Source organism: Clavelina lepadiformis, chromosome 1 (genome assembly GCF_947623445.1).
Source record: "Clavelina lepadiformis chromosome 1, kaClaLepa1.1, whole genome shotgun sequence".
Classification (NCBI taxonomy): Eukaryota; Metazoa; Chordata; class Ascidiacea; order Aplousobranchia; family Clavelinidae; genus Clavelina; species Clavelina lepadiformis.
The window spans coordinates 27,131,212-27,159,075 of record NC_135240.1 but is presented as its reverse complement, the minus strand read 5'-3'; the positions used below and the strand labels follow the sequence as shown (position 1 = coordinate 27,159,075).

Sequence of the window (27,864 nt, the reverse complement as noted above, 5' to 3'; positions counted from 1 at the left end):
AACAGTTCTAACAGTGAAACATAGAAACAGTGACAGCCAATGTGATTTTTATACGTAATTGTCGTGTGTTCGATCACAGCCAATTCGCACGATTTCTAAAGAACGACTGCTTTTCATTTCTGTCAGGTTCGGATCAGCCGGATCAAATAGTTTACTTTCTGCCAGCTTCGGGGTCAGTACAGCGAGGTTACTTGTGAAAAAGTCTCTCTACGAATATTGATTGTTGAAATACTGAGATTTACTATTTGAGCCGATAGAAGACGAGATGGAATTTGTTACGTATATAGAATTAGAAAAATGTTTTACTTCACAGTCCCTCTTTCTTTCTCCTCTGCCTTGTTCTGTCTGCGTTCAGTTCAGTTTTGTTTTTGTTTAAGAGTTAAAACGAGTTTGATAAATAAAGATTTTTCGTCATTGAAGAAATTTGTGGATGGAGTTTACTTTTATATTTTGCTGTTATTGTTTTAGTTTAGTATGGTTCACTCACAATAACTAATATTTTATCTCTTTACAGATTGCTGTATGTAAAAACACTGACCTTATATTTTGTTCGCTGATATATTTCCGCAACTGTAATTCATTGCGATTATTAAATGGCTTTTTTATTAAACGATTTTGCCCAGCGGAACGAGCTTTTTACGTTTTTTACAAATTTTTTACGTTAGCGGTTTAAGCCATTTTCATGTAAAAAAACTCATTCAATTTAACTTATTATATTTGCGTAGAACAGTTTTCTAAATAAGACAATTTTATTTACCAAGTCAGTTTCATAAATTCAACCGCTAGATGATGCTACTGGCACAAATCAATATCGACGTGTTTCTCCAAGAATGAGAAATATCAAAGTTTTTGCTCGGTTCCGTCGTCTGTCAGTCAGTAATGGTTCAGCGGAAATGAAAAAACTGATCTCTATTGATGCCTATTATGACGTAGGCCTAATTAATATAACAAACAAAGAAACAAGCAAACAAACAGCAAACGGCTACTATTGTTACACAACACGATGATATCGCGACCATTTGAAGAGGCAGACAGTGCCAGACATGCGCAGAAAGTTTGTTGCTAGGCAACAGCGCATGCAAGAAGCTACAAGATAGTTTGTTGATGGAAAGTTCTCATAGAAGTGACAAGTGATGAATTGTTCAACAAAACGACCCTAAAGAGACAATCCAAGTCAAAAGGAATTTAGTTAAAGCGCTGTGGTTCTGGGTCAGTTGACTCCAACGAGACAAAGAGTTAATTATGTAGCCCCTCTGTGTACGGGCCCATATTCCCCCTTGCTTTGGTGATAAGAACACTCGAAATGGTGTCGCGCTTGCCCACTATTATGTCATAGTGTTTGCCTTTCTCTTGAGAGCCTCATAGAGAGACAGAGTGGATCGTGATCCAGCAGCAAACAGTCAGACGCTCTCATTCCAAACTTGTAACATCTCATCGCTGTAACTCGTCGTTGGATAAGTTAAACCATACGTCACACTAAGCCGATTATGAGGTCATAGATGTATTACATCAGGCTAGAAGACGATTCATTCCAGAGTTTAGCTTAAGTCCCAGTTGACGATAATTACTTAGGGAATACCGAACTGGAAAAGTTAGTTAGTTGTGACATCATAGTAAAAGCATTATGACGAAACAGCAAGCTAACAACAAACGGAGTGAGTCGAGAAGACAGTCTTTGAATACAAGAGGTTTGTTGAATTATCGTTTTAGTTGAGCAAATCAAACATTTGTAGAAGTTAGAGTCCCCAAAAGGCTCATTTGCGGCAAACATGTCTTCGAAATAGCGTCAAAAATGTAGAATTGACTCAATTCGTGGATCGTTTTGGGATAAAATAAGCGAAGAATATTTAAAACGTTTTAAAAAAATGGAATGAAGTAATTTTGAAGTATAGAGGCCATGGTGACAATGACAATTGTGATGCAATAAGGAAATCAGCGACGGTGTGATTTTCTGCTATAATTCTCTGTTCGTGAGAAATCGCCGTCGAACACTTCCTAGAACGACAGATTGACAATCGCCTAATAATCAACCATTGTGACGTCCATTGTCGCTATCACGTCTCAATCGAACCATAATAATAAACGCACCGAGATCATCCGGATATGTCAGGTTCAGGTTACGAGAAAACTTGGACGCTAAAAGCCTTAAAATACATGTAAAAAGGTTCTAATTTTCATGACGGTGGATATTGTCACCAATATGTCCAACAACGATGTTGAAGTATTTGCGCCACCGACCCCGGTATCGTTGATTGATAACATCGAGTTTATACAAACAACGCAATATGTAGCGGTCGTAGCTTGTATTTACGTACATTGCTTTGTAATAATACTTAAGTTATTATTGACGCAATAGAGCCCAACAAGCGGCATTGTTGCGTCCGATCGCTTTGAGCATATAAATAGTCAGCATCCGAGCCATAAACAAATTGATATTTCGATGAAATTTCTATGGCATCCAGTGTCGTAACAAAAACATTCCCCTCTTAATACAAAGTGTTAACAGACGCCACAGCAGGATCGACAATGACCATTATGACAACAAACGGGTCTGTCCAGGTGTCATTCGAGTCACGTTGAACATGACTCCACGAAATGGAAAATTCGAAACAGAAAATGTTTTCAAGATTATTAATTTTTTTCGGTTCTCGCTCGGGCAAAATCGTCATCTGTATGTCAAACTCTCAGTTCTGATTGGCTGATATACCAATGACGTAGGAAGATGTCGTAGTTATATTTTACAAAAAAGAGCAATAAAGAGCGTCATAATGGGGACGCGCGGTGAACAATTCAAACTGCAATCAACCCCAAGGGGAGAAATGCCCCAAACTCCGGTTATCAACATAAATTCCCCATCCCCTCAGGGCGAGGATCGAACCCGGCACGTAAAATTTGTCTCGTATCCTTCGTCGAGCGACTTAACCAAGAAAGAAGATGAAGAACTTCTGCAAATAAGTGAGTTTCTTCAAGGGACGCAACAATATGGTGGAAGTGACGCAACAGTATGGTTGAATTGACGTAATAGTTGAAAATTGTAGAAGGCGAAATAGCGATTCCAAAAATAGGTAATCGAAATCGGCGTTAACGGTTGGCGCGCTTGTTTGGAACGTTCAAGAGCTCTCAGCTTGAAAGCGACCGCGAAGCATCGCGTCGAGAAGAACTTACCGCACTTGGCATTATTCATCGGGTGCCATGGCAACAAAATATTCGTCATCAAAACGCGCCGATCTGTGATTTAGAATTCCTGCTGTTAAGATTTTTTTCATTTATTGTCGATCTGATTATTGGGTCACGACCTTAATTAAAGTTAAAAATCTCACAAACAGAACTCTGGAATTTTTACTTTTAGCCGGCTATCGAGTTTCCCTGCTTTTTTGAGCGAAAAATACCCCGCCCCTTTCAATTCAAGGTGTCACAATATAACATTGTTTATAATTTAATCCGAGTGATCAAAACAATGTTGGAATGAGATTGATGAGTTGTTGACTCCTTGTTTTGAACAATAGCAAGGCATTGTGAGCTGTAAATACGTAACAATGGACAAACACAAAAGGGCACTAAAGTTTCCTCTGCACGTAGTTAGGTGGATGATGACTTATTATTCTATGGGGCCGTTGCTTCGCTTAACTTTTGCTGGAAAAATTACCCATCCGTGAACGTGACGTCATTTTTGATGACGTAAATGATTATCGACATCTTCTTTGCAGCATCGGGAGAATCCCAAAGAAGATCGGTCCCAAATATCCATGGACCCCCTACGACCCGGAGAGCCTTCGTGGGGTCGGTGGGAGGGGCTAGAAGGGCTTCGATGTTCGCCAGGAACTATCACCCCTCCGACAACGTCAACAAACCAATCACGTGCATTCCGGTAAACGTCACAAAAGGATCCGTTTTTGTTATAGAAACGGTTTTGAGGCGTCATAAGTATATAATTCTATTTCAGCCGATTTTGAGGTTTCGAAGAGCAGCAAAGATCGTGCGTCTGCTCTGCATGGTCTGCATCGCTTGTAAAAAGTGAGTGCGTCACTTTTATTCTATTATGACGTCATTAGTTTATTCAGTTCTGTCGAATTCACTTTGAATACATGAACAACATATTGCTGTAGGAGCATGACCTTTTCTGTTTCGCAAAACAACTGGGTGGCGCTAAAGGAGGCTTTGTTACGTGAGAGTGACGTCAGCAAGGATCAAGACAAAGAGAAATCCAAAGGTGGAGTCGCCTGGTCAAGTGCTCTAAGAAAGGTTAAGTCTAAATACAACAAAGTTATTTTTTATTGATCTTTCCAGGTTTGAACACCGATGACCCCGAGCTCACCTTTGACCTGAGCAAGTTCAAAAGGGCGAGTAAGGATCATGACGAAATGCCGCTGAAAATCAAAGAACTTCTGCGAAAGAAACCGAAGGACAGAACGAGCGAGGAAAACAGCAATGTATGACGTCATTTTAGTAGGGATATAAAAAAGATGAGATGGAAACCTCATGCATTTTACCACAGATCGTCAGAAACATGCAAAAGTTGGAACTCTTCGCGCGTTTTCCGCTCAACGTCCAAAAGAGATTGTGTTCCATGGCCTGGCTCGAGTCGTTCGATTCGAACCGCGTCATCATCCGGGGAGGACATCGACCCTCCTGCTTCTATTTCATCATTTCTGGGAGACGTAAAAAGCCTTATGACGTAACAAATAAACTATGACGCAAATCTTAATAAAACAGCAAAAGAGCGGGAAAAACACCTTTGGTTGATTCTATTGAAGCAAAATTGTCAAAATCGCCTAACAAAAATATGACGAAATAATGAGCATTGTTATGTTTCAGTGGTGGCCAATGAGGAAGAAGAAGGCGGTCACACGGTGACGACACTGCTCAAGCGCGGAGACAAGTTCGGAGAGGAGGAGCTGGCTTTAGGAGAGAAGAGGAGAGCAACCATCATGAGTCAGGATGACGTAGAACTCTTTGCCGTTCACGGTGACGTAAGTCTGACGTGGTCTGTGACGTATTGCGAAAGAAAACACTGATAATAATAATCTTTGCAGGAATACAGGGATATTTGTCTGGCGAAAGGGGCCAAGGATATCGACAGTTTAGAAATTTGCAAAAAGAATCCGGTTTTTAATCACTGGCCGTTTAAGAAACTGATCGAGAACCCAGGGTCGTGGACAATGCAGAACTATAAGCCAGGTGCCTTGCTCCTTTCTAACATCATATCAAGTTTGACTGAATTAAGCACGTCATAATATTTTCTTTTATGACGTAACAGGCATATTGATAGTGGAAGACAGTGGGAGGTGTGAGTGGGTGTACGTCATAAAGTCCGGTCAGTGCAAAGTGGTGAAGTGCCTGAGACCAAAAGAGCCGGAAGAAGACCCGGCCCAAATCCGGAAGATCATGGCAAAGCGGGCCCGGGACCAACTGGTAGAACAGATCAAGTCGAACAGCGTGTCTAAAGCAAACGGTACGAGCCTATCTGCCCGCCTTTTATTTGTGGAATTGTAAGTGACGTTTGGGATGATGTCATCAACATTGATTTCACAGCTGATGACGTCAGTGGGTCGGGTCTAGCACCGTCTTCAACATTTTTCACAACACCGTTGTCCAGACCCCAAACTTTCGACAACCCCGACCCGGCTGTACAAGCCAGCATCCGGGTAAGTTAACGTTTGATGACGTAATCGCGAGATGACGCAAGCAACCGGTTGTGAAAAACACTTCCTACTTGCCCAGGAAGCGATGCGAGCCCAGATAGCAACCAATATGGGGAATTTCCCTTTTCTTTCTTCTTTATATGGATTTAACCTCGACCAAGTTGCCTACGTAGCACTGGAAGTTCTTGGACCTGGAGACAGCTTTGTAAGCGCTCGTGTGACCTTTAAATGACGTCACAATTGCTGATGACGTAACTAACGTGTGTTTTTAGGGATTTCTGGCAGTTCTTCCGAAGGAGCAGCGTGGATCGAGCGTAAGTCTTATCAGTTGTGGAGCGGAAGTGATCCAGATAAATAAGAAATTCTTCCAGAAATTTGCAGATGAAACGGTCTACAGTCTCATTAACATGAAGGTTCTCCTCCACGCTTTCTCCGAAGCAAAAATGTTTCACAGCTTTTAATTATTTTTCTTTTGCTCTTAGTTTCCGCCTTTTCCGAAGCAGCACGACATCTTGCGGAACCTGAAACAATCGTTTGAATGGAAAGATTACAAACGAAGAACAATACAGGACGCCCTGGGCAGACTTTACAGGCCGCTTGTCAAGCCATGAACTTGATAATTTTAAATATTTATTTCTTTGACACAATTATTTCGTCATCCCGACCATTTTTATGCATTTCCCTTGATATCAGACAAGAAACAGTTCGTTTTTTTGTAATCATTCATTCTGTTAATTTCACGGTGTCCTAACAAACTGACATCACTTGGAAAAGAAAAAATTGTTGACACTAACCGCTATAAAAAAACCACCTCTATGTGGTCATTGTCCACTAGGCACGAGATAGCAATATTTCATGTCTGTGACCGTCGACTGAAACAAAATTGCAAAACCTTTCATAACAGCGCAACGGGTTCATCATTATTCGAAGGTATATGGGCAGATTAAGAACTGAACAACCGTATCTGTAGCGCCACGCAACGATTGGCGACTAAACTTATTATAGACGGTAGAAGTCGCTAAAATGGGTGTGCAGAACAACTTTAAGGTGTAAGTTTGGAAGGAATCAAATTTCTTCGTCTAGCTACGACGAATGCAAAAAGTTTGCTAACTAAAAATCGAAGCAAAATGTTACTTCAGTTCAGCAGGAAAAAAACACAAAGCACCAAAGAAAAAGTATAAAGTTTTATTTTGCAAATAAAATACGTCATCCTGGGAAAGATGAAATTCCATCCAGATCACATGGAGACGTCCTTGGATTTCTCAAGAAGAAGTTCATCAATTTCAACGAAAAGATCACAGTGAATCGATGACATCATCAATACTGTTCAAGCAAATAGTTTAGGAACTGGGTAAAATTACTGGGAAGAAAAAGACATTAAACAACCGTTGAATGACATCAAATTGCTGCTTTTATACTTAAATTCAGGAAAAATAAAGGGGGCCAGGAGTCATTGGCATAAAGCCTTACAGTAGATATTTTGGTCTGGAATCGTATCAACGAGCAAAATGTACCACGTTTTCTGCAATTTATCGTTATTTGTCATCTTTTACTGAGCACAGGCAACTGCTCCGGATATTTATCACTAAAGTTCTAACCTCATCCACAAAATGATTTTCATGATGATCTCTGGGAGGAAGAGCGACGTAGATCCTTTGCTCTACTTCCATCGGAAGATTGCTCTTCAAGGCTTCCCGAACCTTCTTCGACGCGTGCTTCTTGTGATACAAAACATTCTTGGAAATCTAAAACAACTTGGCAACATGAAGAACTCCACTTTACTTTATGGAGTCGGTTAGAACTCTTGTGGAACATTAAACATTTTCTATAAAAGCACGATAAGAGCAATCAAAATCAGAGCGCGGTATGGTTGCTGTCGTTTCAAGCATGGGGATTACCCCAGCAGTTGGCAGGTTTCCAGGTTGCATGTAGAATGTCTGATAGTAACAAAACGGCACGAACATAGGTGAAATGTTTTTTTTGACCAAAAAATCCGCTACAGAAGATTGAGGTATGTGATTTCTGACCGAGTTTCATGAAATATTAGCCTTGCCCTAAGACATGCTATAACCATGTGACAAATTTCACAAAAACCCCATGTGAAGCATTTTGAGTGATAGATTTTGTAGTAATTTCAGTACGTGAACAAACGAGAAAATTAGCAATTTTTTATTGTTTACTGAGATCATGTAAGCATCAGGTATGTTCCTACTAATGGCAGCATGTAGCTTGCTGGCAAGCAATGTTCAATACACTCACCAATGAAGCTGAGTTGTAAGCACTAACTCCAATTGAATTAAAATATATTCATTCAGTGTTTTGACATATCCCATTTTCACACGATTATATCTGTCCATAGTTTGCAAATTAAAACACACAGGAAGGTTAACAAACAACGCAGCCACGATTTGGAGCAAACTCACCTTGTACTGTGGAAAGAGAACAATTTCTCTCATTGTCACTTTTGCAGGACAGTTTCGTTTAAAGGAAGGCTGCAAGGATGATCTACTTTTGTTCAGGAGTTTGTTCTGGAAAATAACTTGCTCATTGCAAAGATTGAAATTCAACATAATCGTGACATACTGAGAATATCAAGCTTGTGGCGCTACCGCTACCTTTAATTTCTTCTCCCGTTTCTGTTCAAAATGTCTGTCGATGCCATACTGACACTCATACACTCGACTTGCAAGTGCGATGAATGGTATTCCAAGATAAGGCACAGTTGGAACGTTCGTCTTTGAAGTTATCCCTTCAAAGCGTATCTGATGATTTGCAGCGTTGATGTCTGGAATGCAAGTGATGATGATTGACGAAACGAAACAGCCACGAAGCCTATATCAGGCATTATCTTTATCACAGCGGTGTGATATGTAGATTACCCAAATCACCAAAGAACTTTTCTTTTTTCAAAACCACAAATTTCGAGCTGGTGGCTTGCTCAAATGCTCGCAACACTCTTTGGGCATCCTCGACGGTAAAACAATATCCGAAGTACGGTTGGTGCTCTGCTTGCACACCGTGTACCCACCATGAGGTTGATTTCTGTTTTAATTCATCTGAAAAATATCACAAAGTTACTTAGATATAATCAAAAGTTGAAAATTCAGCATTGCACAGCAGTTTTGTCATAACAACAAAAGTAAATAGATTAACATAGATGTGGGTTGTACTAATAATAATGTGGAAAAGTTGTCCTAGAAAAATAAAGAATGGTTTACAGAAATAACTGGCTTCGAAAATTTTATAAGTAATCTGTTGCAAGTATGGGAGTTAATATAAATACTTGAGACCGTTGGTAGATGTTCCCGCTTCTCTGTGGTGTCATTTGTATCAATCTCTATGACAGTGACATTTCTTGAGATATCTTCATCTTTGCCGTCAATTTCTTCTTTAAAACTGTTATCAAATTGTTCATCATTCCCATCACAAAGATTAGAATCTTCCTCCATCTGGCATCTGTCAAACTTCTCTTCTAAAGTCTTTGCCATTCGCGTCGCTTTTGTGAAGTCCAGATCTTCTTCTTTTAACAACGTATGTTGGATTTTTTTATTCCATAAACCGAAAACAAACTGCTGTGTTATGGCATCATCATAAAAATCGCCATATTTGCAACTCTCAGCGAGTTCAAAAAGAGCAGTTTTGTACTCGGCGACAGTCTCATTGGGAAGTTGTTTTCTTTTAAGAAAAACACATCTTTTATGAATCTTTGTTGAATGGCAATGTACTGACATTTTCAGCAAAAAATGAAGAAGTTGATCAAATAATTACATAGTTGGTTGACTCATTGTACACCAGATATCCTCAATAATTGATTTGAATAATTTTATGTCCTATGACACAGAATGTAACACATGAATTGGATGGATTGACAAATCAAACTAACAAATTAACTCAAGTTGCATATATATACATTAGCCCATATGCTGGCCTACAGATAGGAAAAGTGCAATGTTCTTAAACAACTACAACAATGAAAGCAAACCCTAATTAACCTTAAAAATATTGCTGATTAGCAAGAGAGTGAAAATGTACATGTCACTACACTCGAGAACTAAAGGCTTATACGTTGACTGTGGAGCCATTATTATAAAATTGTCACTAAACAAATATATGCGGCACATATAAATATATACGGAAATGCTTGAAACATAAAAACAAAAAGTATTTCCCCTAGCTAGATGGAATTGTCAGTTAAATATTTCAATTTTTAACATTCAGTACTTCACAGTTTTTCAGTTTTACAATGTTTGTATAATATACTGTGTATACCCTGTACACAAAAGGTCACATACAAATAACAACATGTATGTAAGTCAGCAAGCACAAATTGTCCATCAAAACCAGAAATAAGAGAACAATGTTCACTTGATTCAAACAAAGAAGCCAATCCAACATTTCCTAATAACACCTAAACTGTACTATTTTATTAGTTTAGTTGACAATAGAAGAAAAATGTTCAATTAACGTTCAATGCACATTGCAATACCCATGCCACCCCCTATGCATAGGGAAACTACACCCTTTTTTGACCCACGCCCCTCCATAGCGTAGAGCAGGGTAACAAGGCAACGTGCACCCGATGCGCCAAGTGGGTGACCAAGTGCGATTGAGCCCCCATTCACATTCACCTTATCCATGTCTATGCCCAGTTCACGAACAATAGCTAAGCTTTGTGAAGCAAAAGCTTCATTTATTTCAAACAAGTCAACATCTTCGAGCTTCCAGCCGGCTTTAGACACTGCTTTTCTGATCGCTGATATGGGTCCTGTTCCCATTATCAATGGGTCGACTCCCACATGCGCCCAAGATGCGATCTTTCCCAAAGTTGGCAGGGAACGTTTTTTCGCTTCTTCAAGCGACATCACTACAACAGCAGCGGCACCGTCATTAAGTCCCGTAGCATTTCCAGGGGTAACTGTTCCAATGATACCTTTCTCCTTGTCAGCAGGACTAACAAAGACTGGTTTCAAGTGAGCAAGGCTCTCCATGTCGCTGTTTGGTTTTGGAAATTCATCTTCTTCAAAAGTGACCTCAGAGCGTTTGCTCTTAACCATAACAGAAACAATTTCCTTTTTAAATTTTCCTTCTTTCTGAGCTTGGCCGGCCTTCCTTTGCGAAGACAGGGCAAAGGCATCTTGCTCTTCCCTGCTTATCTTCCACTGTGATGCGACAGTTTCCGCTGTTGAACCCATGGAACATTTATGGAAGCAATCTGTCAAACCATCTTCCATCATACTGTCAATCAAGTTGACTGCACCAAGACTGATTCCACGTCTCATATGAACACAGTGGGGGGCCAAACTCATGCTTTCCTGCCCCCCTGCCACAACAACACTTGCATCGCCGCACTTAATGGCCTGGCTCGCAATGGCAACTGCCCTTATACTTGAACCACAAACTTGATTGATCAGACATGTCGGTACTGATACTGGCAATCCAGCCAATACCGCGGCATGCCGTGAGGGGTTCATGCCCTGCCCAGCGGTAAGTACTTGTCCCAAAATAACTTCGCTGACTTCAGCGGGAAGCAACTTTGCTCTCTTCAGAACTTCAGCAATCACAACAGATCCCAGCTGGTGGGCTGGCAAAGTAGACAACGCACCATTTATATTTCCGATCGCTGTTCGAGCTGCGCTAACAATCACTACCTCACTTGCATCAGATGCCATTATATTTGCCTGATCTGGTTCACTGTAGATGAAGAGTTGAACAGAGTCATCAAATGTAATGATTGCATGTGACCACATTCACTGGTGATTCTATGCATGTAAAGTGCTTTGAAGTCAAAATGATAAAACAATTTTGATGATATTTTTACCCATTGCCAAATCATGAAAATAACTACGTGAGAGTCAAAACAAAGGTTTAATGCGTTTAAAGAGGTGATTATCTCACTGTGATGTAGGTCACACAGGCCAAGGCCGAATTTTATACAAAATTCATTTTAGTCCAGCTCATTTTTAATAAAATTAAACACACACACACACACAAACTCAACTCTCTCATTATAATGCAGTCTAAGGCAGAAATGCACGGCCACACTATCGCACGATATATTTTGTATACTAGAATCCAGCCATTCAAGTTATTGAAAACGTGTATTATGAATTGGATTGCAAATATCGTTTTTTGTTGGATTTAACTAAGTATCAGTTTAGTGGCCAAGCTAGTTGTTACCAGCAAATATCAATGATATTTTTCTTGAGAACGTTTTAAGCCTTTTTGGCTTTGTCACTTTTTACTGTTCATTGGCACGTGTTAGTAACAACTGGCTTGATTTTTTGTCCACATCGCCCTTTTGACGAAAAATAAAATGACTGATTGATTGCATTTTTAACTGTTAATAGTGTTCCCAATATCATTTGCATGAATCCTTGTTGCTTGGAAGCAGTTCCACTCCGTTTGTAATCCCGTCTTCTGTTATCAGTTATCAAGCAATACAGCCCGACATTGAAGTGACCATTATCCATTTATCTCAGTTAGCTACGCAATAGACTGCTGACATGTAACCTAGTGTAAAGTAAAATACGTACAGATGTACGGTGTAGCAGCTGTAAACTCAAAACTCAAACAGGCTCGTACAGTGGTAACTAAACACTCTCCCTATTATTTCAACATGGATAATTTTACAAAATGAAAAAAGTTGGCCTACTGGTCAATTTGGTATCATAGGCCTACCAGTTTTATTTAGCATTAACTCAATACCTGACCGTCTACTCAGCATTACGCCATTAAGTGGCTCATATCTTTTCAGTGAGCCATGGTTTGTAAACTTTATTCACAAATCACTAAAATATGAAGACGACGTAAAACATGGTACAGACAAGAGTGAGGAAACCTTTTCAGCAAAAGCAAAATGCGCAGCAATTGTGCTTAAAACACGTCTATACAAACATAGGCGTAACTAGTGTCTATACTCTATCTCAGTGGTTCTCAAACTGTGGTACGCGTACCACTAGTGGTATGCGAGAGCTTTTTAAGTGGTACCGCGTACCGCTGAACATGATTTTCGATGTGCTGTGAGTAATGTGTTGCCCCGGATAGACAAGCTTGTGCAGAAGAAACAGTTGCTTCTATCAAATTAAATTGTGTTTTCTTGCTATTCATTGGTGTTATAGTATAGTAATAACGGTAATAACTAATAAATACCGGTACATTTGAGTAAAATAAGTCATTCAGGAGCCAGGTGGTACGCAGTGTAGCAAAAAAAACGAACGAGTGGTACGCGATCGCAAAAAGTTTGAGAAACACTGCTCTATCTATAGGATTCTGATTTGCTGGCTACGCCACTGTACACCAATGGACTTCACTATCCATACTACCATAAGACCATACTAGTAAATGGTAACTGCCAACATTGACAACTGTAAAACTGATTGTTAGTTTTATGGTAAACTATGCTGCCAACCAAAGGTGCGAGAGTTTATGCTCTCCACGCAACAGCAGTTACCAATTTACCATCGAAGTCTCTCTATAAACATTTCTACAAATTTTGACTATGAGATTTCTATGATCTTTGGTTACGAAAATTATTTACTTTGCATAAAGGTATATTTACTAATTCTTCAGTAGCGTATGGTTTAATTTTAAAAGGTTAAAAGCGTAAGGCAAAAAGCAGAAACTAGAAGCTACTAGTATATAAAGTACAAATAATTTAAAATATTAAGGTAAAAAGTATTTACTTAAATTTGTTCAGAAACTTTATATTTATATAAAAAGTTTGTTGCACTTCTTTTACTTTATGTTAATTTATTGATTTGTAAAACTTTATTTAAAATTACCAAATGACCCATACAGTCTGGTAAAGGTACTTGATTACACAACAAAATTGGAAGTTGAAAATCTACGAAACTAAAATCATCAGAAAATTTGTTTGATATTGTCGTGGGGGCTGTTAAATGAAAACAGCTTAAAATAAGAATATTTTCCACCCATACCATAGATATCTATGACCCATACGAAGTTAAGTAAGGACAAGTACACAGAAAAAACATAAAACTTGTAAAATTCAATTTAATTTTCCTAAAAATAATGTAAAGTGTATTTATGTAGCCTAATTGGCATATATAGTTTGATATAAGTTACTGTGTAGTTTTTACAGACTACTTGTCTAATCTAATATAACTACTATTCCAAAAACATATGAAAATTATTTCAACACCTTACAGCCTACTTATATAAATGCTTTTGAAAATTTGTGAACATTTTTTTACTTTTTCAAATGAGACCTTTCACTGTTCCACTCCTGAGAGCAGTCCAGTCAACTTATTTACAAGGATTAATTATTTACATGCAGGGTCTAGGGTTGATTTTTAGAAGACAACTTTTGCACCATTTCGTTCCGCTACTATTCTAATAAATCATGTTTTGCTGGAGATTTGCGACAAATTACCTCAAAAGGTTAACAGCAGAAAGAAATGAAAAATCAGGTGATATATTTCTATTTGAAAGACAAAGAAATTTTAAAGTTATGTAAAAATCTTTATTAGAGGCCAAAGGAGCGATAAGTCGGATAAGACGAATAATAATATCGACTTACGTACACACACACACACACACACACACACACACACTGTATCCGCACATAGGCTGCTGTGCTTTCGTGACTAATCCCGAATGATACAATTTGCATTGTTTATCGCGCATATTAGCGTGAATGTGCACGCGCGAGAATATGCTTATGCGTGCGTGTGCGCGCTCCTCCGTTTTACTTTGTTTAAATTACATGCCATGTTCGGTTGTTCGAAAACAATCGGAATTGTTCAATTTCCGCAATCCGTTAATTAAATCACGTTAATCAGGCGTTGGTTTGGAGCAGAACACCTTTTAGCAAGATAGCTGGGTAGTAGTATATTGGACATTAACAACCCTTTTCACTGACTGAATAAAATGGAGGTTTTAGGGAACAAGATTTTTGTTTGAAAACTGTCATAGAAATGGGAGAAAAATTTATCACAACACAAAAAATTCGCGACCGACAGAAATAGCGTATTTTCAAACAGCGCTCTCTCGGCAGATATGCATTAAATATTGGTGTCGAAACGTAAACAAAAATAAAACAAAAAGTTTGTTTTTTTTATCTCAGGTAGGAAGTCACACGAGCAGCACAAAAGCATTAAACTATTATACAGCAGCTTATTCAGTCGTGACGAAAGGAAAGTTAAAACACATCAGTTCCAGAAATTCCGCAAGATTCGAGTACATTCTCGTGGTCACTTGGTGTTACTACACACAGTACAATATTTCGCAGATAAGTTAGGGAAAGGATATTTAGAGAATGAAGAAGTTTGTGATACTTTGGTTACTTTTCGTCAACGCCAAAACGATCAAAGGTACGGCTCCGTTTTCTTGTATGAGCTTTGCGGGTTTCAAATGAACTCAAAGTAAACTTGTGCACTCCAGGTCAAACGCCAGGTCAAACACCATGCGAAATGAAAGGATGTGACAACTGTATATATCGAGGACCCAATACGGAGGCGGAGTGCGTATGTCCCTGTCCTCAGATGCTAGCCCAAAATGGGGCGACATGCGAACAGGCACCATGTGACGTTGATCTTTATGCCTTGATTGATTCGACAAAACACTCTGATTATACGAATTGCCTTATACCCTTCCTCAACCCGACTTATACCAATTGGCTGGTAACCAGCGTTTGTATTTTGCAAAGCATAAAACATCATACACATGCATGTATTGAATACTTATAAAGCATTCCGAGCATTTCTGGAGCCTTCATCCTAATTACCTTAGTGCCAAGTCGTTAGGTTAAAGTGGTCAACATAAGGTTCTTGTTCCAGAGCTGGAGAGATACCTTCGTGACTTTCTTTTCTACTTTTGTGAATGACACGAACATACGAACTGGGCTGCAGTTGTTGGGAGAGCAAACGCTGGAAACACAAAACACGTAAGTCCATTTTACAAAAGCGTGACAATTTTGAATTAGCTACGACCTCAGTTGTTGAAAACAATTGAGTAAAAATTATTTACAAATAAACAATATACAATCAGTTAAAAATTAAGTAATAATTGAGACACAACTGCAACTCTGTCGTTTGGCTTTCTCAGTTTTCTGTTCGCCGATCGAAACATTTTGCACTTAGGCAAATAGAGGATATTTTGTCTGCCAATAATTGATTTTGCTTGAAGCTGATCGATGGACTTGTCAGCATTTCTTACGCATTCTGCTGAATTTTACAGTTACAGTCAGTCCCTTCAAGTCGGTCTCGATCTGGTTTCTTCAAAAGACAGGCCGATGTGTGGAGTGGCCAGTTACATCAGATTAATGGAACAGGTGGTAGAGGTCAGAGAAGTGGTCGCAAACAACCCGTATAACGGACCAGGACCTCGTCGGGACAACAGAACCACGACTAGAGTAGGTCGGTCATTTTGATATGTTGGTTCAGTTGTTTTGCAAATGTACTCACTAGACGTAGCTATTCATTTGTCCGATAAAACGACCAAATGCTTTTTCCGTAAAGAGTGCATTTTATTAATTTAATTGCTTTAACATTCGATTTATTTCATCGTCACAGCCATCGTCGGCGTCGCGGGTTATTCTCTTATTCAGGACGATCCTGCGGCAAGGTTTCACACAGAAGTGAGCAGTCAGTTTGACCGCATCATCGTCATTTCCAAGGACGCATCTGACGCAAATGCGGACAGACTCAACAGGTAGATTTGCAAATGCCACATCAAACCAGATAACTAAAAGCGCAGCTTAATTGGAAGGCATTAAATAAATGGAATAAACGGAAAAAATCCAGGTTGGTGGCTTGTGGAGATTTTGATTCGACGAGTTGCAAGTACTTATTTTATTTGGATCGGGAGAACGATTTCGGGTTAGAGTTCAATAGATCAAATGTCGACTCCGTGATAAACTACCAAGCTTGCACTAGCAGACGTCCGAATACTTTTGGTGAGTTATCATGATTGTGAGTTGTCACCGACATGATTGGCTAATCACGGTTTCATGCGGTGAGTTTATGAAAAGCGAGTACCTACACAATTCTTTTCCAGTTATACCGAACGCGACATACGAGTGCGGAAGCAATTCCATCGTCGTCACCGTCCCGAAATGCGCCCTCGGTGGTATGGTACCTAACGACCTTGAATTGCTTGACACGACTTGCTCTATCAATTACGTGACTGATGCAACAGGCGAATCGTGGCTGGTGACCGTTGGTTTGTTTGATTGTGGGATAATCAGCGAGGTCGGCTTACTAACCCTTGCCCATTGTGCTTAACACTCGGAATTTTTTGACAGCTTCACGCTTGCATTGTTTTCAGATTGTCGGAAGCTCCCTCCGCTTAACGCAAGTTCTGAGCACAAGAAATTACTCCGCAGACCAGGTGTTGCCGGACATAACTATCTCGATGGAATGTAGCTACCCTTCACCTACTCCAATACGCCGTCCGCCTGCAACTATAAGCGGTAGTTTTGCGGCACAAGGTGGCGCGGGTGGAGGAGATTCGGTCCAAATGTCGGTATTTTCCGAATCGTCATTTAGCTCAGCTGTCAATCTATCCTCGCAGGTGAATGTCGGAAGCAAAAACGCGTTTAAGGCGTCAGTTGTTTTTGATTTGAATCCAGGTTGATGTCAGGCATCAACACCATTGATTGTTCTGCTCAGGTTTTGGTGGGCGAGGCTCGTTATTTCGAAATCAACACCGACATCCCGAGCAACTTAAGAGCTAACCTGTACAGCTGCCTCGCCACTTCGACCGAAAATGTCACGGGAGAGCCTCGGTACGAATTTATTTCCGGAACCTGCGTTTCAGATGAAACTTTCGAGCTTGTAGAAGTATCCGGTGGCACCATCCGCTTTAAGATCGACATGTTTGAGTTTGTGCAGACGTTTTCAGAGGTATTTCTCTTGCCAGAAATGGTACGCTTATTTCCCACGCAGAAATGCTTTGGTTGATGCAAAGTTTTCTGCACGCAGATCGACGAAAACAAACTTCCGGTATTCTTCTACTGTTCAGTAGCGTCGTGCATCGACAGTGATACGACCGATCGCTGCGTCTGTGCAACCAGAAGGCGAAGATCGGTCGACGTTTCTCGTCTCGTTTCGCGTTCGCTCATCTCGCCAATGACCGGTTAGTTCCGACAAAATCTTCGTGTATTCGTTCTAGAATGATCTTTTAAGCTTCTTATTCCCAAACGCAGAGTTGGAAGAGGATGTGAAGAGCCTTGAAGAAAGAGCGGAAGACGTTCTCTTGCATCCAGAAGATCGAATCAAAAACATGTTGTCAGAGAATCAAACCGTCATCAACGGAATCATCTACGTGTAAGTCCTCGAGATCCGCATAAAACACAAAACGCTTTCAAGTTACAGGTGAAGTTAAGTTACCGCGCCAGCATCCATGCGCGTAAAAACACCAATGGAAAGAGATTTTTTTCAAAACTTTTTTAAATAAATAAATTTATCGCGAATTAAGCCGATAATGATGTTTTCAAACCATAACGCCCGATCTGTTTAGGACGGTACTTATCGTTTTGGTGCTGATAGCACTCAAGTGGGTAGCAAATGATGAGGACTACAACATCGGTGAGTTCCTTAGGAAGAGTCCAGAAATTTTTCATTCAAGATCAGCCAGGAAATTCACTTTCTAATGTTTTTGTAGATCTCTCAAAGCAAAAGGCATCTCTTGGTTCAGTCCAGTCCGATGAAATGAAAGCGTGAAGTGGTGGAAATGTTAGAGCGAAATTAATTCGTGCGATGTAATATGTTGCTTTAGACGGAATAAAACCGACCGGTTGTACATGTTGTGCGACAGACTTACATTTGGGCGATTTGCGCGGCACTGCGTGGAATGACATGGGTGAGAATCAACAACATTAGTAAAACCCGCTAACCCACCTACTTGTTTGCATTCATTCGTGAGGGGATTAAGTAATCACACGAGACATGTGCAGCAAAACAACCAATTGAAAAAGTAGCGATTGATTGAGTCCCCGTCTATAAGGTCACTAGCCAGTCGTTTAGCGGCAGGAAAGAGCGTACGATTAAATGGATTTATGTCCGACAATCTACGTCATAGGTGTCAAACTCCCGGCCCGCTTTACAATAAAACTTGGCCCGCGTAGTTATTTTATACATTGAACTATTTCCGGCCCGTGAGATCATTGTACAGTTTAACTTGCTTTTTTCAAGCAAGAAACAAGATTATAACAAATCGCACAATACAGCAGTTGCCCCACCATGCGATAGAATAAATCGATTTATTCTAACGCTTGGAATCTGGGCTGCTTTTCTCTTTATTGTTTGTTAATTATTTAATGCTTTTGCAAGGAAATGAATGAAACATAATGATGTAAGAGAAGAATAATCAAAAATAGCCCAGTCAAAAATCATCAAAAACTACAAAAATTTGGCGTTGTTTCGCTGCATGTTCCAATTCATGTACTCGTGTCACGAAACGTTCAATCAAGATTTATCCTTACGGCCGTGGCGTTAAGTAAGTTTTGAGTTTTGGTCCCTGGTGCGATTGAGTTTGACACCCCTGATCTACGTGATTGAACGTGAAAGCTCTTCTTGATGAGTGCTTCCCAGGCAGAACAAACTTTCAACACTAAGCAATAAAAACTTTATTTGCAGCCGGATGAAGGAAAATTGAGACTATAAGCTTTAAAGCAAAGCAATCAACGAAAGAATTAGGCGAAAATTGAGAAATGAAAGAAAACGTTCTAAGGAGGGAACTCACGGTCTTGGCACTGGCCGTGCAATAATGATGATAATGAATAATTTGTTGTAGCAAGATACCCTGCATTGCCGGAGTGCATGGCTTCTTGTGTTTCAACAGAAGTTGTTCAATCGAAGAAGCATATCTATTGGAGACGGGAAATCTAAATTGTTGTTCAATTCCAGGATCTTGCAGGCGAGAGACATTAAAACATGGTACACTGAATCATGCGTTACCTTCGAGTCATAGCTTTAGCTTAGTAACTATACCAGAAGATGACTTTCATTGCCCAGCTCAACTTTTTGTAATCGACAGTTGGAGGTGGGAGTTCCCCTACGGCAAGACAGGAATATGTTGTCGATGGCTTGCGCGTCCTACCAATACAAAACCTCAGGTACAGGGATGCTTTCTTTGCATAGTTATCTGCGACCAACATATCGTGACAGCCACAGACAGATAGGAGACGGCAATTAGATGCGACAAAATTTGAATTCATTTACTACTATACGTGCTGTTGCCTTGTGGAACCAAGCAACTGAAACACGGCCACAGCCTACCAGCAATTTAGAGTAGGGTTACCATATTTTCGTGGCCTAAAATCCGGACACTCTTTAGTGCCCACTAGCGGTTTTTTAAATGAGGTATGAACACATTGTCTGTCAATATGACGTCGCACTAGCAATGCTTTGCCTATCCATTGTATACCGGAGTGGATTTTTGAACATAGTGTCGTTAATTCACTAGGGTATTGGGTCATCTCTGAGTTGACCTCCGGTGATCTCAAAATTACAAATTAAATTACAAAACAAAACATACAAAACAAAATTAAATCTTAGCACTTAACATATTCGGCTCGCATCTTCAACTAGAACAGGGGTTCTAAAACTTATGGAGAGGCACCCCACCTTGACGGTGCGAACAAAACCCGCGGCCCACTTCGAAATCATTAAGCATTAAACAAACGACAATTTCCTTGGTATTCTCATTTGGTCTGCAACAGACTTGTTGTTGCCCTAATTTTCTACTGCTTTATAATTTTCTTCAGCGAATATACGCTCTTATCGTTTCAGACATGTTCTAAATTTTGCAATATCGACCAAGATATAAGGCCTTCAGCTACTACCGGTAGCCCAGCTCCACTCATCCATGTAGCCCAGGGGTTCTTAAACTTTTTGGCACACGCCCCCCCTTGACGGTACCTAAAAAATCCGGGCCCCACCTCATTACAAAATAAAAAAGCATTAAACAAAACAACAATTTCTTTTCAATTAACTTTCATTAATGTGACGGATGTGAAGGATGTAGTTGTTTTTGGGAAACCAAACGTTTAATTCGAGGCTGTGTAGAAGATAATTCACATCTTTAATGAAGAATGTAGAAGATAATGCACATTTGTTATTTATCGCGCCCCCCTTATGAATCTTACACGCCCCCCAAGGGGGGCGCACCCCCCAGTTTAAGAACCACTGATGTAGCCTATCATTGTATCCCAAATAGAGCGCTGTATTGTCGTTTATGACGTAACAATGAAATTATTACCCGTAACGCAACAAAAAATTTAAAAAAATTCCGGACATTTAAGCATATTTTAGCATTTCCCCCCGGACGCAGTTTGAACACTAAAATTCCGTACATGTCCGGGGAAATCCGGACATATGGCAACCCTAATTTAGACACTCATCGCAATTTTTAAAACAATGTGACGTCCTCGGTTGATCTTTAATCATGTTTAACTCCTAAGAAATGGACCTAATGGTACACAGTAATATCTCGGTTTGCCTAAGCGCCGAAAAAATTTATTACAAAATCTTTATTTAACTTTTTCCGAAGTGTGTTGATATTTAAAAAAGGAATTCATGGATTTAATTATCAGTTGATGAATCTATTGTGCATATTTTGTTAAAAAAATTTGTAGATTGTACGTAGGAAAGAGTTAGGCTAGTTTCAGTCAAGGCGTCCATCAGTATTACTGATTACCGCATTCAGCTTTGCTATTTCTGATACATACATTACGTAGTAATTCGCCTATTGTATAGCTACTGTATATACAAAACTATAACTTGTATCGACACATTTGTATTTTTAGCCTCTAATATCTTGTGAGGTGGTCGGTGCGGTTAATCCTGTTTAGGTGTAGGACATGTGGCTGGGTTCCCATATATTTTGGCGTTCATACTCACACCTATAGAAACATCAACCGCATTTTGACAGCAGAAGCGTATGGAGTCACAATCTACTGAGTGGTTCAAACCTGAATTGGACACTGGGCTTTAGAGCAATAAGAGTATGACAGAATGTGGTTAATATTAAATTCAAACACCAAGTTTCTTCAATTTGACCCATTTTAAGACTTAGATCACACTGCTCATGCAAGCAATCATGCTAGCGGAGATAGCTTTATGATGTAACAAATCAACGATCGTGGCATACCAACGTTTAAAGCGTCAAAAGTTGGCGTTAATATTTATTTCATATTTGGATAAACAAACCTGAGGCCAAACGGGGCGTAACGAAGGCAATGCAATCTCTATCACTGTATTTCGCGAACCGGCTCACGGCGGAAACTGCTCACAGTGGTTGCATTGTTCTGTAAACATTTCCGTATTGTGACTCATAATGCCGATTATTGGGCAACACATGCGCGCAGGTGATCCGTATGCTTATACAGCTTGCAAAAGATAACAGAATTGTAATAATGTGTTCGTACGTAAGGGACCGTCATAGTATTTTACTAAATTAGATGGAGTGATCATGATGAAAATAAAAGATAGTTCTTCATAAGTTCGCCTGAGACCACAAGGCATCGTCTCATAAGAAAGCCTCCCTTCATAGAATAGGGAAATGTCATATTAAAATATGCTCAATATAATTCTGAGGGTAATTCGTTCTACAATTCGACGATGATAAAACCACAAGAAGCAGCATCAGTGCGAATAACACAACACACTTTAACGGTTTTGTTTCCAATTTACAGTTTTCCACCCACATTAAGTTAACAGCAGTTGAAGTCAGGGAAACTTTTGCTTATTTGGAAGTTGAGAGCAGTCGGACGATGAGGCTTTTGTTTTTCGCCGCTATCACTGCGGCATTGATCGTATCCGTCTTGGCAGGTAAAGGACTGAGGACGCAGGCCAGAAACATTCGGTAATTGTTGTTATATGTTGCTTCAAACTCTGTTCATTGCTTCTACCAGCCGATCCCTGCCTAACCGACAACGGAGGTTGTTCTTTCCAGTGCTTATCCAGGGGTAACGATGACGTCAGATGCGGGTGTCCCTGTGGCTTCACGTCATCGGACAATGGCGTCACCTGTTTGCCGGATGTCCCTTGCGACCTTGACCTTCTTTTCTTAGTCGACTTGAGGAGCACCATCGACGATTCGTGCTTGCAATTTTTTCTCGGACCAGCAAACTTGGATTTCTCCCAGTTCGAGGTTAATATGCTTGTTCTGATATATCGTAAAAGGCTACTGTGCTACACGGAGGATAGCATCATACTTGACGAATTAAGTCTGTTCTGTAAAATGCAGCACTAACCTTAGTCGTACGTAGTATGAAGGAAGGTAACGTTTGTTCCACAGGCGTGGCGAGATAGGGTTGCTCCAATCCTGAGCGGCTTCACCAGCGAGGACGACACCGCGCAAACAAACGTCGGTCTCCAGTTTTTTTTCCAATTGCAGAATCCACTGACTGGCGCAAAGTACAGAAATTCTTACGTCATTGCAAGGGATAGGTGATTTCTATGGGTTACCATCGGCTTGTGTTTCAGCTATTTATCGTCACCCACGCTGACCGATGCTGTGACGTATCTGTCGGCTCGAGAATACCCTGAATGCCAACACAGTAACGCCGATTTCGTCACCGCCTTGGAAGATGCACTCAGGGTACATCCCCGACTTACGGGTCAACCCTTCCGTGGCCCTACAGGGGGGCGTTATGACACAAATACGACAAGATACCGTAAGTATTACACGGAGTCGTAGTCAAGTCATCAAAGTTGTGTGACAATTAAGTGAAGTACTTTCTTAGACCGAAGTTAGGTCGAGTTTTTCGGAAGAATTGACTCGAGTAAAGTCACTGGCTAGATTCAGTACGCCTTCGGTATAACATTTAATTATCAATATAAAACAGATCTAATGCGGTCAATATGCTACCATCATATTAATCGACATACTTTTAGTTGTCATTTTTTCCCACACCTTCGCAAGTCCCGATGTTGTGGACCTGATGCGAGCCAGGATTGAAGCTATGAAAGATTTTGACGGGATAATCTTTATAACGAGGGAGCAGAGAAACGACATGTTGGACGAAATGAGTAGAAGTAAAGGCAGGTGAGGTCTTAAATAAACGGCGGTAACAATTGCACAGTCGTCTTGATTTTTTCTGCTTTTTAAACACTACAAGATTGCTTGCGTGTGGCGATTCAACTCTTCCCTGCGAGAACCTACTTTTTATCGACCAGCCAAACGAATTTGGCGTCATCACCAACGCACAGACGATTGGAGCCCTGATCCAACGAGACGCGTGTCGTCTTCGGCAGTTTGAGAGTGAGAAATGCAACACCTGGCGGCTGACTTGTAAAACTGTGACCGCACTACCTGAAACCTAAGTCCAGTCCAATTTTTTTAGATGTGATGTTCGTGTCTAGTTTGACCTGTAATGGCGCAATGGTCATCGTTTTGGAGACCTGTCCGCTTCAAGGAATGACCACCGAAGATCTTTCCTTTAATGACGTAGCGTGCAACGTAACGCAATACGCTACCTACTCCGCCGACGGAACACAAATTACCATCGAACTGGAGTTTGGAGCATGCGGAATGACAACGGACGTAAGAATGTTTTGGAATTTTTTTTGACGTAACTGGCGGTCTGTATGACGTCTAACGCATTGCAGACAGACGTGGGGAATACCACCACGTTCTCTCAGCAAATAAGGACCCGGATGTTCAACGCAATCCAGACCCTAATCGACGTTGACATCAACGCGACGTGCTCGGTCGTCAACGATTTCAGCTACAACTTTCAACTTCGACCTCTCTCAAATCGCGTCAAGGCCAACGCAACAGCAGTTGGAACTTTTCCACTGGATCTAAATTTGTTCCCCGACAACACATTCGGCAGCGCGTTTACTGAACAAGCGACGGTAAGATGTCTATTGTTTGGTTTCAACGCGTGACCTCCCGTGACGTGGCATCCCGTACCACCCGGTTTGAGAGATTTGTGTCGGCGTCTTATTTGTGGCCGAGTTTATCATTTTCAATGCCATCCGTCAAAGACTTGATAACACTGTGACGTCATAACTGGCATTGTTAGTGGATTGGTCCCAGCATACATCCGGGAAGTTGCAATGTGTCGGCGTAAGTTGATTTTCTTTCCGTTCCAGATCAGAGTCGGCGAGCGAGTTTACGGGGAGCTGTCTAGTGTTCTTCCCGCCGATCTGAACCTAGTTCTCCGGTCTTGTGTCGCCACGCCGAGTCCGAATCCCAACGACGCGACAAGCTATACATTGGCGGACAACGGCTGCCCGGTCGACGAAACTTTTTTGTTCGAGTCCGAAATAATTAACAGCGCTGTTCGATTTTCCTTTGAGATGTTCGCATTCGTTTCCGGGGTAAAGAGCAAAATAATTCCGAGTGTCGCGATGTCCGGAGTTTTCGAGATAGTCTCATTTAATTCGATGAAATTTGCAGAACGGTACCGAATCAGCTCTTTACATCAATTGCGCCGCTCTCGTCTGCGAAATGTCCGATGCGTCGGCCGCTTGCAACCCGAGTTGCGGGAAGAGAAAGCGCCGAGACGTGGCCGACGAGGACGAACAAGCCCTGATCTCCAAAACCATCGGACCGTTTAGAGGTAAAAATAAAACCGCTGTTTTAATATTTAATTATTTCTGCCTTAAAAAAGTTTAACGAGCGTCTTCACGATAAGTAAGTTGCTTTTTCAGTGGTATCGAAAGAAACACATGTCGGGAAAAAAGCGACCGACGACGGCGAAGCGGGCGCTGACAAAGATGATGACGTCGACAATGACGTATTCAGGAGAGCGAACCCGATACAACTCGTCATACCGAAGGCGGCAAACTCTACGTTTAACTTCGTTTTCAACTTCGTTATCATGTAAAGAGTTTCTAAGTTTTTCACAATTCATTTTAACTAACCGACCGTGTGCTAGCATATAACAATGACGTCACAATCGGCAGGAAATAGGAAGACGATTGTTTGCAAACAAAGCAGTATTTGTAAACGATTGACTGCAACTCCGCCAAACGCAAACCTGACCACTTGTAAAAACGCACAAGAGCAGTTTAGAAATAAATCTCCAATTACGACTTTTTGCAAAATGGCGAAACCGCTTAAGTTTTAAGACGCGACTATGTCGATTAACAGGGCGGTCGGAGTTTTCGGCATCGCTTACCTTTTCCGCTCGATCAACCGCCGTCTCCAGCTCACGTTTGACCTCTTCCACAACCAGCCGGGGGTGGTCCCGTATTTCCACTGCGCCAAACACCAGGTCGAGCTGACAAGTAAGTATGACGTCATATTCACGCAAGCGTGCCCGGGTCACGTGATTATTTAAGCTAATTTGTTTTGAAAGCCGCATCGGCTGGAAATGGGACTGTATGCAGGGCTTGCGCTCAGCACGACGCATCCGCTCAACGCGTTGAAGGCGAGGAAGTGACGTCAGAAGAGGAAGCACCTCCGGAATACAGAGCTTAATCGCGACCAGCAGAGAGCGCCCGAAAGACGATTTCGACTGGAATTTGTCCAGAAAATATAATAAAAGAAATATTTGAAGACTCTAACTACCGTAAAAAGAAACTTTCTGTTTGTGTATATTCTTGAAAGACTGCTTTGTTCATGTTAATCGGATTCAACAATAAATAACGTCAAAAAACTTTTCTCCTTGAAATCTCCATCCAAATGCTGCTGCTGCTACTGCTACTCGCAACGAAGACAATGAATCTTTACGTCACTGTTGATTGTTATTTTCAATCGAATATTGAATATTTTGAACCTTTCGGCAAAACATCAATTACGAACAATTTACGAACGCTTTGAAAAAAACGAATTTTAGCACATATGACAATAACTATGACAATTAACATATCTAACACCTGGCCATCATTGTGATTAACTTAAATTTCTTTATGATTATTAGGCCACTCATAGGCAGGTTGTAGTGTATCGTAGGCCAACCATTCATAAACAGAATATTTTCGGGAAATCCCCCTCGAAATTTTTTTCTCGCCTTTTCTTGTGCATTTCACAAAAAACATGCTCGCAGGCATCGTATCAAAGAGGCTTGCTTGGGTAAATGGTGATTAATATTGCAATATGTAAAGCAGAGGTGACGAACCTGCGGCCCGCCAAACAATTTTGTGCGGCCCACCAAACGATTTGACAAACGCCCATACATGCAAGGCATATAGGACTTATAGGAAATTAGGGTTGCCATACCGTCCGGAAAATTCCGGACATGTCCGGAATTTAGGGTTAAATTTTGCGTCCGGGAGACCAGCAGTCTTGAACGAAGCGTCCGGTGAGACCAGCAGTCTTGAACTTTCTTTCACCTGTTTCTAATCTTTGCGCAATGCGATATCAAAAGCTGATAGCACAATTGAGTCGCAGCAGTATGTCTTCAATAGATTGCCGCACTCAATCGATGTATTTTTTGCGGCCGCGGGAGCAGCTAAAAATCTGCCAAATGAAGCGGTTGTGCTTGAATGCTAACTATTATGCAAAATGTTAAAAAAATTGTGCGGCCCGCTTGCTCAGCCGTAACTGACAAAGTGGCCCGCGTCATCGAATAGGTTCGTCACCCCTGGTAAAGTGACATTGTTAGTTGTTTTTGCGTCACATGAGCTTCCTTTAAACGGACACACACTTCATCCGTCAATTTCGTGGCTGGACTTGGATACGGCACTGGCTTGTTGAGTGTCCATAGATCTCCGTTATGCACTTTTAAGGAACCGATAAGGCTTGAGTCTTGCGTCACTGCTTCGTTAACGTCTGGAGTGAAATGTTCGTTTTGCAACTTCAGTCTTCAACGTCGCTCGCGGGGTATACAGGTGTATGGCTTCAATGCTTTGCGTACGCTTGGATCTTTCGGTGACATAATGTTTTAATCACGTGATGTACTGGTTGAAAACGTCACCATCAGTTGCTCAAAGGGATAAGTGGAGCGGATGAACAATGACTTGTTGCGTAAGAAGGTATCTCGAATTGATCTCGATGTTATAGCACTGATACTATATCGTGATTGCAACAATACGTTATTAAATTAGGGCGATTATTTTTTGACTTGTCAAAAAAAAAAAAAAATTTGTCAAATTTACAGCGTTAGGTCAAAAATTGTTAAAATTATTTACAAAGTCAAAATTTTTTACCAAATCAAAATTGTTTACAAATGCATTTTTGTGGTGTCATAGAGGTTGCACTGTAGGTGAACATTTTACATTGTACGCTTTGTAGCCTACTTTATACTGTTCTAAATGGCCCATTGTCTACTTATTGTAAATCAGCTCTAGCTTCGGTTTTGCTT

At 40.8% G+C, this 27,864-nt stretch overlaps 5 protein-coding genes across 8 annotated transcripts; 3 read left to right on the top strand and 2 right to left on the bottom strand.

Moving 5' to 3' along the window:
• The first annotated feature begins 516 nt into the window (after positions 1-516).
• Positions 517-6,366, top strand: LOC143448436 (uncharacterized). 2 transcript variants are annotated; one of them, XM_076948205.1, is made up of 13 exons: positions 517-1,688; positions 3,708-3,868; positions 3,944-4,014; positions 4,107-4,210; positions 4,288-4,430; positions 4,496-4,658; positions 4,816-4,970; positions 5,034-5,178; positions 5,258-5,452; positions 5,533-5,645; positions 5,722-5,847; positions 5,915-6,055; positions 6,125-6,366. In XM_076948205.1, exons 1-13 carry the CDS (start codon positions 1,625-1,627, stop codon positions 6,251-6,253), a joined length of 1,710 nt encoding a protein of 569 aa, XP_076804320.1. In that variant the 5' UTR covers positions 517-1,624; the 3' UTR covers positions 6,254-6,366. The 2 variants fall into 2 exon arrangements, with proteins under 2 accessions (XP_076804320.1, XP_076804312.1); XM_076948197.1 differs by lacking the exon at positions 517-1,688 and adding an exon at positions 1,707-2,955.
• A 445-nt stretch (positions 6,367-6,811) lies between these two features.
• Positions 6,812-9,387, bottom strand: LOC143448460 (uncharacterized). Of its 2 annotated transcripts, none has more exons than XM_076948227.1 (6): positions 8,926-9,387; positions 8,522-8,698; positions 8,258-8,427; positions 8,066-8,170; positions 7,241-7,387; positions 6,812-6,965 (listed from the first exon to the last, which is right to left on the bottom strand). In XM_076948227.1, the coding sequence occupies exons 1-6, from the start codon at positions 9,371-9,373 to the stop codon at positions 6,960-6,962; spliced, it is 1,053 nt and encodes a 350-aa protein (XP_076804342.1). In that variant the 5' UTR covers positions 9,374-9,387; the 3' UTR covers positions 6,812-6,959. The 2 variants fall into 2 exon arrangements, with proteins under 2 accessions (XP_076804342.1, XP_076804349.1); XM_076948234.1 differs by having other exon boundaries at positions 8,531-8,698.
• A 247-nt stretch (positions 9,388-9,634) lies between these two features.
• Positions 9,635-13,078, bottom strand: LOC143448451 (acetyl-CoA acetyltransferase, cytosolic-like). The gene has a single exon (XM_076948215.1). It carries the CDS (start codon positions 11,387-11,389, stop codon positions 10,103-10,105), a length of 1,287 nt encoding a protein of 428 aa, XP_076804330.1. The 5' UTR covers positions 11,390-13,078; the 3' UTR covers positions 9,635-10,102.
• Positions 13,079-14,718: 1,640 nt separating this feature from the next.
• On the top strand, positions 14,719-18,404 carry LOC143470199 (uncharacterized). Of its 2 annotated transcripts, none has more exons than XM_076968180.1 (13): positions 14,719-14,974; positions 15,057-15,283; positions 15,440-15,546; positions 15,840-16,018; positions 16,175-16,313; positions 16,406-16,557; positions 16,659-16,852; positions 16,929-17,174; positions 17,273-17,506; positions 17,585-17,738; positions 17,809-17,929; positions 18,123-18,190; positions 18,267-18,404. In XM_076968180.1, exons 1-13 carry the CDS (start codon positions 14,920-14,922, stop codon positions 18,323-18,325), a joined length of 1,935 nt encoding a protein of 644 aa, XP_076824295.1. In that variant the 5' UTR covers positions 14,719-14,919; the 3' UTR covers positions 18,326-18,404. The 2 variants fall into 2 exon arrangements, with proteins under 2 accessions (XP_076824295.1, XP_076824288.1); XM_076968173.1 differs by having other exon boundaries at positions 14,720-14,974; positions 15,045-15,283.
• A 3,712-nt stretch (positions 18,405-22,116) lies between these two features.
• Positions 22,117-26,221, top strand: LOC143469592 (uncharacterized). The gene is made up of 13 exons (XM_076967342.1): positions 22,117-22,435; positions 22,519-22,757; positions 22,905-23,023; positions 23,093-23,283; positions 23,504-23,654; positions 23,728-23,870; positions 23,953-24,152; positions 24,218-24,466; positions 24,707-24,934; positions 25,014-25,176; positions 25,268-25,439; positions 25,710-25,846; positions 25,918-26,221. The coding sequence occupies exons 1-13, from the start codon at positions 22,378-22,380 to the stop codon at positions 26,037-26,039; spliced, it is 2,172 nt and encodes a 723-aa protein (XP_076823457.1). The 5' UTR covers positions 22,117-22,377; the 3' UTR covers positions 26,040-26,221.
• The last annotated feature ends 1,643 nt before the right edge of the window (positions 26,222-27,864 follow it).